The sequence below is a fragment of the Ictalurus furcatus genome, chromosome 10 (genome assembly GCF_023375685.1).
Source record: "Ictalurus furcatus strain D&B chromosome 10, Billie_1.0, whole genome shotgun sequence".
Taxonomy (NCBI): Eukaryota; Metazoa; Chordata; class Actinopteri; order Siluriformes; family Ictaluridae; genus Ictalurus; species Ictalurus furcatus.
Window position 1 is genome coordinate 28,283,867 of NC_071264.1, and position 15,083 is coordinate 28,298,949.

At 42.1% G+C, this 15,083-nt stretch overlaps 2 protein-coding genes across 2 annotated transcripts; one reads left to right on the forward strand and one right to left on the reverse strand.

Moving 5' to 3' along the window:
- Positions 1-2,658: 2,658 nt before the first annotated feature.
- pkd1l2b (polycystic kidney disease 1 like 2b) lies at positions 2,659-9,088 on the forward strand. Its single transcript, XM_053635152.1, has 14 exons — positions 2,659-2,918; positions 3,038-3,264; positions 3,373-3,963; positions 4,049-4,151; positions 4,248-4,388; positions 4,479-4,664; positions 4,769-5,099; positions 6,543-6,676; positions 6,765-6,886; positions 7,013-7,173; positions 7,268-7,478; positions 7,720-7,821; positions 7,904-8,035; positions 8,907-9,088. The coding sequence occupies exons 1-14, from the start codon at positions 2,669-2,671 to the stop codon at positions 8,985-8,987; spliced, it is 2,772 nt and encodes a 923-aa protein (XP_053491127.1). The 5' UTR covers positions 2,659-2,668; the 3' UTR covers positions 8,988-9,088.
- Positions 9,089-9,159: 71 nt separating this feature from the next.
- Positions 9,160-14,579, reverse strand: psmd7 (proteasome 26S subunit, non-ATPase 7). Its single transcript, XM_053635151.1, has 7 exons — positions 14,384-14,579; positions 11,912-12,003; positions 11,723-11,815; positions 11,531-11,628; positions 11,347-11,427; positions 10,757-10,848; positions 9,160-10,019 (listed from the first exon to the last, which is right to left on the reverse strand). Exons 1-7 carry the CDS (start codon positions 14,455-14,457, stop codon positions 9,569-9,571), a joined length of 981 nt encoding a protein of 326 aa, XP_053491126.1. The 5' UTR covers positions 14,458-14,579; the 3' UTR covers positions 9,160-9,568.
- Between the last annotated feature and the right edge of the window lie 504 nt (positions 14,580-15,083).

The window sequence follows — 15,083 nt, forward strand, 5'->3', positions numbered from 1 at the left end:
AAAACAGAACAAAAAAACGTCTTTATTTATACACCAATAAATAGAGGGGTCTGAAACAGTGCCATAATTGTAAATAAATAAATAAAGTGCACTGTTACTAAAGTGCCTCTTTTTTTTCCAAATAAAAGCTTTGATGCGGTAAACAGATTACGTGACTCTGTGAATTTGTCTCTATTTCTTAGCGCCAAGCCGCTTAAACTACATATCAAGCATTTATGTAACACATCTAATTTGTGTATTAATGGCTGTTATGTTAAATAAAGTTTATTAATTAAAGCAAAGCAAGTATACTTTACCTGTGCACACCGTTGTTGACTCGTCTCTCCTCAGATTCAGTGCAGGCAATTCTCAAAACGCCCACAAGATGGAGCCATTTATCGGTGGATCCTGTATTACAAAACCGATATCCGATTGTAGAAAAATGCTTAAATATCGGGGAAACCAATTGTCGCTCCATCTCTAGACATGATAGGCTGTATGAATCTACAATCTGGGCTATAAAGAACTCAGCCCCAGCTTTGCTTCTTGCTTCTTCACACCATTCTGTGTACTTTTCTCACAAATATTAGTGACGCTCAGTTCCACCGAAATCCAAAATCTAATCTATTTAAAGACATTTGTTGGATGTCTTTCGGGTAGTCCCGTTCGGGGGGGTCACAGCGGATAACCCATCCACATATTTGATTCTGGCACGTATATTTTATGCTGGATGCCCTTCCTCACACAACCCTCCCCATTTTCCGGGCTTGAGACTGGCACATGAAAGTGCACTAGCTCGTACAAGTCTTCAGTGACTGGGATCGGTTCCCTGACCAGGAGTCGATCCCAGGCAGCAGCAGTGAGAGCACTGCATGCTACCCACCAGTCCACTAGACAACCACTTAAAGATATTTGTTATTGATTTTTGCTTGCTTATTGGAAATTAGTAGTTAATATACTTTGTCAAACCAAGCTCTTAGTATATCATTTTGTTTTCATGAGTAATCCTAATTTTCAGGTTGGCCCACACACCACACCACTGGTCACTCAGTGCCTGTGCACTCACCTGACAGCGTTCGGGAGCTCGTTCTTTGTCATGCCCAACACGGTCGACGTGTCTCGCACTGCTGAGCTCTTTTCCTCGTTCGCCAACAACCCCGTGGTAGTGTGTTTTGTTGGCGCCATATTCCTGGCCTACATTATAGCAGTGATATGGGCACACAAGAAAGACCTTCAGGACAAAATAAAGGTATTTAGCAGTCAATAAAGTGTTTATCTTACCTATAAAATGTTTATAAAATAACAATCTGTCCTGACATCATGTTCAAGGTGAGAATCACAGTGCTGGAGGATAATGACCCATTGGCTGAATATCGTTACTTAGTAGCTGTCTCCACGGGGTATCGCCATGGAGCTGCCACCACGTCTCACGTCAGTATTCCCATTTCCGGGTCCGTTCGCAGTAGCAGTTCTGTTATTGTGTTATAAATCTACATAATATTTCTGTCGTATTGTCGCACCTGCAGGTTACGCTGACGCTAACAGGCACTGTTTGGGAGAGTAAGCCTCATCATCTGACTGACCCAGAAAAACCTGTGTTTACTAGGGGAGGGGTAGACATATTTATGCTCACCACTCCTTTTTCACTTGGAGAACTTCAGAGCATCAGGCTGTGGCATGACAACTCTGGCGAGCATCCTGATTGGTAGAGTGGACGGATTTGTCTTGAGCGTTCTCAAATTATTATTTTTTTATACACATTTTCGGTGTTTCAGGAATGAACGAGGAATGAATCATGTAGGAATGTTCTGTTGTAAAAACTCTCCCCCTGTGTGTCTCACTGACACTTGAGACTCCTTCCATAAATGTTAAACGAACATATCAACGGTTATACGTTTTTACGTTGTTAAATAACAATTCTTTGAATCGGTTTATTATTAATCAAGCACATGCATAGATTATGGATATTGTCCACCATACAAGTCCTTGTGAATGAGCTGCTACTATAGAAACGATAGCACGAGTGCATTAACATAAACCTGCGATTTGAAATACAGCCACCGTGACTCTCGGCGCTTCTGTTATAGAATTCACCTTTTTTGACAAATCAGAACAAAAATTGTGTTCAAATAAACACACACTGCATCTCTTTACTTGCAGATTGTGATTTCCTGTATAAGCGTACAGTATAAAGGGATCTCATCAAGTGAATACACAATTTCTATTCATCAGGTACGTCAATAAGGTGCTGGTGCAGGATCTGGAGACTGGACAGGTGTGGCACTTCCTGTGCAACTCATGGCTGGCCATTGATATAGGCGACTGCACTCTGGACAAGGTGTTCCCTATAGCATCCGAGAATGAGTTAAAAGGTTTCCAGTGAGTAGCGTCATTTTCTTCAAAGAACATTTCTAATAAGAGCATGCACCGTGGGGTGGCTCAGTGGTGCAGGGGGTAGTCATGGTTTCAGGGTCCTCCATGGTTCGTTCTGGATGTCCGAGTACTAGGTGTGCATAGGGCTCCTCTGGGTTCTCTAGTTTCCTCCCATTGTTAAAAAACATGCAGGAGGTGCTGTTGATCGGTCTAATTTGCTACGGAATTTTTCTGGCTTGCGTCCAGTGTTCCCAGGATAGCTTCCGGGTTCACCCTCGACCTCAGCCAGGATAAAGTGGTTAATAAAGATGAATAAATGAACGAAAAGCTTGGTAATCAAATCTCTTTCTCTCCCCCCACCCCAAGCAATCTCTTTTTCACGAAGACAGCGAAAGACCTGTGTGACGGCCACATCTGGTACTCTGTCCTAAATCGACCCGCCAGCAGTAACTTCACTCGAGTCCAGCGCCTCTCTTGCTGTTTATCCTTGCTGCTCTGCACCATGCTAACCAGCATCATGTTCTGGGGGATTCCCAAAAGCCCCTCTGAACAAGACATGGAATTAGGTACTGACGTCTAACGATATGAACATTTTCAATTAATTCAGAATCTACTAGCAATATTTAACCACTTGTGAAGTGTGAGTAGTGGACGTAACTCGAAGTATCCGTTTCTTTACCTGAAGGCACTATCAAGTTCAACGTGCAACAGTTTATGATCGGCATCCAGAGTTCCATTATCATGTTCCCTGTCAACCTCTTGATCGTGTCCATATTCAGAAGCACTCGGCCTCGGAAAAAGAAGGAGGTAGCGATAATTCAGGATTCCAAATCTGGATCTCCAAAGCAGGAGAAAAAGCTTGCTGAGAGATGGCGCATTCAGACAGACATTTCCATTGAGATCATTGTCAAAGTAGGTCTGATTTTAGTCATTCTAACGTCAAATACCGGAATCAGCCGGTTAGTGATAGCAATGCCTATTATCTAATAAATTTGCATTTTAAAAATGATTGTTTCTCAGGAAATAAAGAAAATAGTTCGCGCCCTGGCGAAGGCAGTGAAGTGTCCAGTTCCAAACGCAGCAGAGGAATCTGAAACAACAGACATCAGCACAGTATTGTTTGTCCTGGAAGATATCATCCAGAAGCAGACTTTCACTCATGCCAGGTTTTATGTAGAAGATCCCGAAAACAATCACTTCTTAGTATACAAGAACTATCGGCGCTATCTCTACAAACAGCTCCGGAATTTGGAAAAACAGCTGAGGTTGCTGGGTCCTTCACAATTCCCTAATCCAGAGGGTTACACTCAGGCTCTGCTTAAGGTTCGGAATATGAAACTGCTGCTGGAGCCGCATCTCTACTCCGACCCTATAGACAACGAGGTCCACAGAACCGGCCCTGACGGAGAGGAAAAGAAAAAGTGCTATCAGAAAGGTTTACCCTGGTGGTTTATGATCGTGGGTTGGATTCTCGTTGTGGCCACTAGTGGCGTGTCGGCGTACTTCACCATGATGTATGGGCTGACGTACGGAAAGGAGCGCTCCATCAGCTGGCTCATTTCGATCTCGGTGTCCTTCTTTGAGAGTTTGTTCGTCACACAGCCTGTAAAAGTGCGTATTTTTGAAATAAAATTCTTCTTATTTCTTTCTGAATGTCATCAGTTACATCCTTTGTACTGTAAATTTTATACGGCAGGTGCTTGGATTGGCAATCTTCTTTGCTCTAGTGGTGAAAAATGTTGAAAGTCAGGATGAGAATTATTTTTGCCTGTTGAAGGACATGACACTTACCTACTCAGGTACCTGCAGAACATCGTGTAAACTTTAAACAAAGTCTAACGACTCAACCATCTTCTCTATTTCTTCAAAAATGAAAACTATGCTTCTGTCTATAGAGGATCCCGATGATATACGCATTTCCAGAAGGGACAGCACGAGCAGGTTCTACAAGCCGCCTCCTCTTGCTGACATTGAGAAAATGAAGGAAAACTATATCAAAAATCAGAAAGCCATTGCCTTAATCAAGGAGATAATCGGTAAGACCAAATGAAAATTCATTTGATTCGATTCGATTTAATCGCAGCTAGAAAGAGCAGGCTGTTTAAACATCTCTGTTTTCTGCACAGTCTACATAGCGTTCTTGTGCGTACTACTCTTGGCGACGTATGGTCAGCGCGATCCAAATGCTTTTTATCTCAATCGGCACATTCAGCAACGTTTCAGCAACGGTATCACTGACAGCATGACCCCCAGAGATGTGTTTACCTGGGCAAATCAAGTGCTCATCAGCAACCTCTACGGACGGCGTCCAGGTTGTGTCTCAACCTTAATATGAAAGATGGGTTTGGACGAACGCACTGTTAACGTTGGGCTTGGTTAAACGGATCTCTAATCCCTTTCGTCTCTACCTTCTCAGGCTTCATCACAGATGGAAACTCGAAGCTTGTGGGAAGTGCTCGTCTCAGGCAGGTTCGAGTGCACAAGGAATCGTGTAGAATTTCTAAAGTCATGCAACGTGCCGTTCCTGATTGTCATGCGCCATACTCTTGGGGTATAGAGGATATGGGCTCCTATGGTCCAGGATGGAATCGTTCAAGAGATGGAAATTTGACTAAGAACCTCCAAATGCCCTGGCAATACCAAACCCAGTCCAAACTCAGGGGGCACCCTATCTGGGGCTCCATGGCTTTCTACAGAGGTGGAGGATTTGTACTGGACCTGGGTCTTGACCCACAACAAGCAAGCAGGTGAAAACTTTGTCAAGATGGTCAGTAAGAAAGAAACAATTTCATATGTGCATAGATTTATTCATTTTACATTCACAACATAAGTTTCCCTTAACCAATATTAGGTACTGCACTAGTTAATATGAACAAACTATGACTACTCAAAGGCGGGAGGTGCTCCCAGGTGCTGCCCAGCAGATCCAGGACTTGGGGTTCGAATCCTTCCTCCACCCAATATGGACAGAGCCCGCATGTTCTCCCTTTGCTTCGTGGGTTTCCTCCGGGTACTCCAGTTTCCTCCCCCAGTCCAAAGACATGCGTTGTCAGTTGATTGGCCTTTCCAGATTGTCCATAGTGTGTGAATGTGTGCTTGATTGTGTCCCGCAATGGGTTGGCACCCCGTCCAGAGTGTCCCCCGCCTTGTGCCCAGAGTTCCCTGGGGTTGTCTCCACGACCCTGTGTATGATAAACGGAAGGGAAAATGGGTGGATGGATGTAGAACTCATAGGATTGAAGGTGCATGGTCAAATTGTGAATACGAGTGCTGAGATAAGTATAAGAGAGTCTTTATCCATCCATTTTATGTACCACTTATTCTACACAGCGCCATGGGGAGCCTGGAGCCTATCCGAGGGGACTCGGGGCACAAGGCGGGGGACACCCTGGATGGGGTGCCAACGCATCGCAGGGCACAACAGCACACACACACACACACATACACACTATGGACAATTTAGAGATTCCAATCGGCCTATAATGCATGTCTTTGGACTGGTGGAGGAAACCGGAGTATCCGGAGGAAACCCCCAAAGCGCAGGGAGAACATGCATGCTCCACGCACACAGCCCCCCGAGAGTCTCTACTCTTATTAGGAACGTAATCAAATACAATTACAGTATTCAGTTTTAACAGATAATATGGTCTAAATGTAGAGGGCGCACGGTGGCTTAGCACGTTCGCCTCACACCTCCAGGGTCCGGGGTTCGATTCCCGCCGGGGCCATGTGTGTGCGGAGTTTGCATGTTCTCCCCGTGCTGCGGGGGTTTCCTCCGGGTACTCCGGTTTCCTCCCCCAGTCCAAAGACATGCATGGTAGGCTGATTGGCATGTCTAAAGTGTCCATAGTGTATGAATGTGAGTGTGTATGTGATTGTGCCCTGCAATGGACTGGCACCCTGTCCAGGGTGTACCCCGCCTTGTGCCCGATGTTCCCTGGGATAGGCTCCAGGTTCCGCCGCGACCCTGAAGAAGGAGTAAGCGGTAGAAGATGGATGGATGGATGTCTGATGGATAAATGTCTACAAACACAGATACAAATAGGAGGTGTAATATTTGACACTCTGGATGACACTAGGTTTTATCAAGGCTGGGACCCCATGGGACACACCAAAAAAAAAACCATGCACAACTTGATTCAAATCCGCTTTATTCGAATAAACGATTCCCTTTCGCTCTCTTTTCACAGCATGCTACAGTACCTGTTTGACAACACGTGGTTGGACGTATTCACAAGGGCGATCTTTGTCGAGTTCACGGTATACAATGCAAACGTCAACCTCTTCGGTATTGTGACCCTGATGCTAGAAACCAACGCAGTGGGTAAGAAAACATTTCCTATAAAATATTTCAAACACAGAAAGCTTGTTTAACAAACAGGATGTTGACATTTTCTACATGTTTTTCACAGGAGCGTACCAGTACAGCAAAGAGTTGCAGATCTTACGTCTTTATCAGACCACGGATGGCATTAATATAGTGGCCACTGAGGTCATTTATTTCCTTTTCATTCTCTATTATATGTTCTTGCAGGTAAGTTCCCTTTATTATATAACTGATTTGAAAAATAAATAAATAAATAAATGGATAAGGCCAAGTTGTCTACTATTGAATTCAATTGTACCATAGATGAAATACTGTATATGATCGTTTTAACAGATCAAGAGGATCAAGCAGCAGAAATTACAGTACTTCAGGAGCAAGCATAACCTTTTAGAACTGTCCATCATTCTTCTAAGCTTGGCTGCAGTGGGCGCAATCATCAATAGGACGATTAAAGGAAACCAAGATCTGAAGTATTTCCAGGAGAACAAAGACCAGTGAGTGGACATGGACACGGATATATTTCCATGTTGAACTTCCACATGCACAGTACGGCATTTTATGAAAGTTTTTTTTTTTTTTTTGCACTAGATTTCCAAGCTTCTACGACACGGCCGCAGCAGACTCGACCCTGGGGTACATTATGGCTTTCCTGATTCTGCTGGGCACCATCAAAATGTGGCACCTGTTACGCCTGAACTCCAAGCTGAACTTGATTACCTGCACGATGAAGCGAGCGTGGAATGACATCTCCAGCTTCATCGTGGTCCTAATCATCATGGTCCTAGCCTACTCCATTGTGGTGAGGATCCAAAAACTTTTCGAAAATAAATAGAACAATATTTATCGATGCCTCACAGATCTAGGGATCTCGGTTCGATCCTGAGTTTTGTATGTTGTCGCCGTGTCTTTGAGGGTTTCTTAGAGAGTGTGTCTGTGAGAGAGAGAGACAGAGAGAGAGACCATCACCACCATGACCAGTATCCTGAAGATAAATGTGTGGAAAAATGACACAAATTATTTTTAAATCATTTCTTTTTCAGAGTAATTTGCTGTTTGGTTGGATTCTCTACACGTACAAGACTCTTCAAGATTCCATGTTAGCGATCATCGCCTTACAGCTTGGCATATTCAATTATGAAGAGGTGGGTGATGCTTTTGTCCAGATCGTTCTGACCGTACGTTGAACTCCCACACATTTACTTCATCTTCGTGTCCCATCCGTAGGTCCTGGATTTGAACCCGGTGGTCGGTGGCTTCCTAATTCTCTCTTGCGTCATCTTCTTGACGTTCGTGGTGCTAAACCTTTTCATCGCAGTCATCCTTGAGGCGTTCAGTCACGAGCAAAAGCACTACAAGGTAACATGCAGCATTCTGCTATTGTCAGAGAATGTTGAGAAACACAATGCAAAGAACTGGTGGGAAAGTTTAGAGAAACTTGGCTTATATGTTATGCATAAAGTGTAGCTTGTTTCAAAGACCATGAAAGGTGTATACTAGGGGTGTAACGCAACTTCATAACCGGTCTCAACTAGAGGGACTGGGTTTCCATTTGGGGGGGTGGTGGGGGGTTTGTTCATGTACACAGGTATGATTTTTGTTTGTACCTGCCTGTAATATTTTTCAATCAAATTATCCCCAAAATAGGAAAAACCAGTAACTAGTAGTAGTAATTTAAAATTATCATGTCCCTGACCAGGCAGACACTAAGGATGAAGGAAGCTTCATATCTAATCACTCACTCACTCCCACATTAAAAAGTAAAGACCTCATTCCGATTGCAACCCTCTACGTCTCAACCAGGACGGCCTGTGAGCCTTTCTTGCCAGCTTTATTAAAAAAATAAATAAATAAATAAAAGATAAAGAATGATGCTTGTCCTACTCTCTGTTCATTATTATCTCGGTATGACGATAATAAACATCTCTTCGTTCATAAATAATGTATTTGTCACATCCAAGTTACATACAAACTCGTATCCGATCTAAAATTCATCCAGATCTGACCATTGATTAGTTGGATAGCTTAATAATTAGCACTTCCCACAGAAGTTCATACCCAAGTCTGCCCCTTGCTTCAGTGGATCATCTCACCTGGATGCTGTAGACTTCTGCTGTAATCGTAAACACCGTCCTGTTGCTCATCCAAGGACGCTTATTCACTATCTGCTCGTACAAATCGAATATTTCTGCAATCCTAATAATGAACTCTCTTTACTTATAACCCTCAGCCGTCTGACGAGGAGGAAATAGTAGACCTGATGATGGGAAAGATCTGCAACGCGTTCGGCATCAGAGTGAAGAAGAAATGACGAAGGAAACCAAACATGACCCGCCTCCCCACCTTTTCCTTACACTTTTGTCACATGCTTAAGATTAACATTAAGCCGTTCTGATTGTGTAGCTGTCGAAGATGAACAAACCGTTCAGTGGCAAACGTTCGCCTTTTATTTCTACTAATTTAAAAAAAAAGAACAGGAAAAAGAAAACATCTATTACAGTTTATTTGTGACTTTCTGCTTTTTTGTGTTCCTTGAAATGCTTTTTTTTCTCTCTCCAAGACTACGATTGAATGAAAAAGTTCTTTAGGAGGTATGTTTAATGAATATGCAACATTATGCACATTTTTGTATGCATGTAGTGACAAAAAAAAAAAAACAATGTAAATCATCGATATTATCAATAAAATATGCAACGTATCTGGTTTTGGGGCATTTTTATAGTGATAGTAGATGGGTGCTTTTAATATGGATAGAAAAAGCAGAAAGCCTCCTTTAACGTTCTCTACCGAAATAGAGAGCTGAGACTTGACTAAACCTGCAGGAAAAGAGAAGAAACCCAAACATCGTCATTTCAGCCAAGATGGTGTCAGTCCATTTCAGGATTTTAAAGTTCATTTCTTTTCCTTTTTGTCGTCTTTCTTCGCCGCAGAGTCACCCTTGTCCTTCTCCTTGTCCTTCTCCTTGTCTTCTTTCTTCTCTTTCTTGCTGTCGTCCTTCTCCTGACCCTCTTTCTTCTCGGCGTCGCGGTTTGCGATCTTGTTGTTGATGAGGTTGTGGAGGGCCACCACGGAGCGGATGAGCGAGGCCAGGTAGACCACCAGCATCTGGTCGTTGGTCTTGAGATAGAAGGCCTTGATGAACTCCTGCAGGTTGACGTCTGGTAACAGATTGAACACGTCCTGCAGCTGGTAGATGATCTGATGGTTGATGGGCAGCTTTCCTGTAGCCACCTTCTCCAGGTAGCTCTTGATGTCTAACAGCTTGGAGTTGAGGCCTTTCAGACCGTGGACTTGATTGGTGATGCGCTGAGACAACGTGCCTACGGTGGTGTCCTTGATGTCTCTGGAAAACAGCGCGAGGAAAGTCTGAAAACCTTACGTTCGAAGCTGGTCGTAGATGTACAGCAGGGACGGAATTAATATCGCGTAATACAATATGAAATCTAATTTCATCATTAGATCCTTTTCTCAAACGGGATTTCAGAGCTGTTCACGAACACACGTCGTAAATAGGTGCTTTGTTTAGGAACGCGTAACAAAATAATAATTACAACGTCTGGTGTGTAACCAATCACATTGAGAAGTTGAAGTGAAGTTGCGAATCACAGCTTTATAAATAAATAAATAAATAAACAAACAAACTTTAGAATTGTAGATACGGTGACGTTTTCTGTAAGGAGAGGTTTACTCAACATTTATGGAAGGAGTCTCCAGTGTCAGTTGGTATTAATGATAAACCCACTGCTCACTGGTCTCAGGATGGGGTTTAGTTTAGTTTGTTTGTTTATTTATTACACACTGGGGCTGGTTTGCAGTGAATTAAGCATTGTTTTAATTACTAAATTATATATATATATATATATATATATAATATAATATAATGAATTCTATCATTTGATCTTAAATGATCTTTTGGTGCACCGTATCAGTGAAGCTGTGTAATAAAGTCTGATAAATGATCAAATCAACAAATAAATGCAGCTCTTTTTTGTGAACCGAGTCAAACGCAACCTGTTCTGAGTAAAGTCTTACATATCGCTCATCAGCAACTTTAACCGTTACACCTTTAAAACTTCTCACCGAAGCAAATGCTCCACTCCGACTTCCTCGGCTTCTTCGGCTCCGATCTCACTGGTAACGTGCTCGAATGTTTTTGACGTCGGCGTTCCATCCTGCGGTGGAGAGAAGAGGGACGAAGGTGGCGTTACGGCAGGTGACGTCATTGGAAACTGGTGCGGTATCTCACTTACATAACATCAGTGCTGTTTTACACAGCAAAAAAAAAAACGGTAATGATTCATTTCAACACGAACAATTTCGCATCTTTCTGGAAGTAGTACCGGTGGGTTTTTTTTTTGTTTTTACATCAGCTTCTTCCATTCAATTCCATTCAGCTTGTAATTATTAAAGGAAAAAAGGTTATAAATAAACAAACAACGCGATACAGACGATACCGGAAGAAAGAGTATAGCTATAGATATTAGTATAGTATAGTATGAGTTAGATATTACATTGCGTCGTTTTAAATAATTACTATGCAGATTAAAAGTAGTCATACTAGTCTTGTTTCCTGCTGAGTTGTTGTTGTTTTGTTTTTTCCCCCAGATAATGACAGATAGGAATAGAGTGACAATAACAAAGGGGGGGAAGTTTTAAGGGAAAGAACTTACATCATGCACTTCCTCCACAGAGATGTAGGCTTCAGTTGGCAGGCCCAAGTCTTTGGGTTTGACATCAATAATGACTAAAACCTATAAAATAAAAAATAAAAACAAACAGTTACATGCTATGAGAATTAAAAATGAGTCCAAATATGATTTAAACGTTGATAAACGATGATTTCGTCGTACATACCGAGTTGGCACAGTACTGCTTCATGAGCTCGTTGATTGCAATATCGTTCTTGTGCAGTTTTGGACCAGTGTGGTACCAGCCGACTATCCTTTCTCTTGCTGAAAAATTATATATATATATATTATCACTTAATAGGTCACTCTGTAAGTAATCGCTAACGCTACGGCATGTGTTACTGTATGGAGCTCGTACCATTGACTTTCTTGAACATTCCATACATGTTCTCCAGGTAGTCGTGGTCCAGGAACCACACAGAGTCGTCCTTATCGTCTTCATCAAAAGGCACTGTTAAAGAAGTTCAAATGTATAGATTTAAACACGGGATGGAGTGAAACAGATACATGCTAACTCGCACATACTCACAAACACGCGCGCGCTTACCTGCAAAGCTGTTGGACACATCGAGAATCTTTTTATGCCACGAGCCGAGCAGCACACCTACGACCCGTTTCTGACTTCCGACTTTTCCAATTCTGTAGGTGAGAGAAACAAGATTATGGCATCATCAGTGTCAAACATACGTCCGACAGCTCCTCATGTAAACAGCCAAACGGTAATAATGATAATAATTAAAGCTGCAAGCAGCATTTTCCGGGGCCAAGCACCCAAACTTGGTAACTGTACATTCACAGATGCGCTATACCATTGTTGCCTACACAATCACAGCAAAGCAGAGCCATGATTAGCCATGACTGCTACTGCTCTGACCTGGAAATCTTTCTGCCAGTATCTGCACCAAACTTGTATCTATCTTATACTGTGTGTTTGTTTTTGTGGGGTTTTTTTTAATGGAAAATCCCTCAATAAAAATGCTATTCGATATTAAACCATTTAGAGTGTTAAAAATTCTTTCGAGGACTTTTGTGAGGCTTACTCTGAAAATGACGCGGGCCAAATCTGGAGCCGTGAAAAAACGGTTTTTGAATAAATTCGCCATGGCGAAAAATCGAACTAGGTGGAAATTGTCGTCACAGGGTGCGCTGAACTCGTCTCGACCCAGGCGTTTAAATGCTGGACACACGGTTCAAAAGTTATGACCATAAACGTACTTCTAAATAAGGCCTAAATTTGACCCAATACCGGCGCTGGAGCGTTTGCAGCACTTGGCCCGAATTTGGTCAGAATGTTCCTTAGACCCTCCCCAATCGGTGTGCCAAATTTCACAACCGTTTACCAGACACCCTAGCCAGAAGAAGAAGAAGAAGAAAAGGTAGAATAACAATAAGGTGCATACGCACCTTCAGTGCTTGGCCCCCTAATTAAGCACGTACAGTAAAGCCGCGTTCACGCCATGTTGTAATTATGAGGTTCCAACTTACAAAAAGTGTTCACGTCCTCATAGAACTCGTAATTAACTCGTAACTTGTACGCTAGGAATTTTCTGACCCCCGAATTGTACCACCTATATGTGTTTCATGCGGAAACGCTCAAAATGGCGGCGGCTTCAGCAGTAAAATGTAGTCAAGTAGTTCTCCCAGAACATTTCTGTGTAATAATCCATATAATTGACTTAAAACGTTCCGCCGTCCTCGTGATTGTTGTCATGATCTTGCGTGTCAAATCGAAAAAAAAACTCACTAATTTAGAAAATCCAGAGCTTTAGGTAGGTTTTAAGGTGGCGCGAGAGGTTTCTAGAATTCAAACTCTAACTGTAACAGGAAAACTGGTTAGTGCTAGTACACGATTAACGGTATACAACAGCCCGTAAGCATGCAAGTAAGGAAATAACGCTAGCTCGTTTCGTAGAGTAAGACTCGGAGAAACTCGTCTTCAATTTTAATCCTTACTCGGAAACGGGTAACTCGGTCGGTATTACGCACCATCGCAGGGTGAGAGACGAGGAACGGAAATGGACGTATCTCAGTGCTCAGTTCTCACAGAATTGAAGTGTCTCTTGCTCTCGAGAGAGTTTCTCCACACAGTACGGCTTACGAATATTTTTCACAGCACCTTGAGCTCGTTATTTATTTATTTATTTTTTTACTAACGCTTGCCGATTCTGCTCAGAGCATCTTTTACGAGTACGACTGAACGGGAAACTATTATCCATACGGCCGTATCCTTAATATAGGCTACATACCGATCAGTGCAAAAGTTTGCATCCCCTGCCCCCCCTCCTTTTGGAAGATGATCTCTTTATCTCTCTTTAGTTTATCTGCAAGAAAGAATTCAAGTAAGCTCAAGGTCTCGGTTTGCTTCATCAAGTTGAAAATATTCATCTTAAATTGGAGTGTCTCAACACACTTTTTGATTTTGTCACAGCTGCAAGACGAAACTCTAAATGACTCAAATGTCTTGTGTGGCATTCTTTCAAAGATTAGGGTGCGCAAACTTTTACACACCGCTCTAGGAGCTTTGTTGATCCTCAGAGAAGCACAAAAGACCAACATATATATATGTTAATGACAAGACTAAATAAAAGGCTCAGGAAGAAAAATAAATAAATATAAAATAGCATTTCGATACACATTTTATCCATCTACCTATCAATATATCTATAATTAAGATTATTCGTAACTAATGCTACTAATAAGTGTGAAAACTTTTTAAAAACATTTATTTATCGAACATAAAAGCTAAACTCTACCATAAACAATAATAAATGGCTGATATAAACAGCGTTGATCCCAAAATGATTCCTATTTTAGGCTGAATATCAAAATAGCTACTTGTTCCCTAAACACGCGCACTATATAGGCTATGAGCTATGACCGATTACACACTACATAGTGCACTAGATGTCACCCGCAGCTCTATTTGGAACACAGCCGGTCTCGCGGTCGCTTGCTAGCATAGCGACAAGCGAGAGTGAGTTAACAAAAAAATTCTTCACTATTATTAAAGTATATTTACCTGTTAAAATGATCTACAACACTCAGCAGGACCAAGGGATGGACGACAACTTTTTCTACCGCCAAATCCGGCATTTTGAGCAACGTAATACAAAAAAATATATTTATTTATTTACAAAAATGACAGAAGCGCTTTCCTCAATAGCGGGCGTTAAGTCAATCAGAGGAAACGCTGCTTGCGCCGGGCGAAGATTGTAGTTCCGCTTCCGGTTTGTTCTTTTTCTTCTTTGGTTAGCGGTAACACATAGAGGTCCGCCATCTTGCGTTCTGGATTGTAGACCGTTTATTCGTTGTAATGACAACATTCAGCCACCAGAGTGCGGGTTTATTTCAGATAACACAACAAGAATCAAAGCTTCAAGATTGTTACACAGTTATAAACAGTATTTGACTTGTAGGGAAATGAAAGCCTGGCCTATTCCTCTTTAGACTGTGCATTTAAATAGTTAAATTAACATATAAGAAATGAGATAAGAAGAAATACTTGTACAGGAACGCACAAAAAAGGGATGTAGAAAATATGCCGTATGTTACGACAACTAGTATGAAACGACTGTAGGGCCAAAAGTTTGTGCACACCTGACAATCACATCTACATGAGAGTGTTTTTCTTTAATATGTCTTTGTATGCTGTGGCTTTACAGTTTCCATCCATTCATTATCTATACCGCTTATCCTTCAGGGTCGTGGGGAACCTGGAG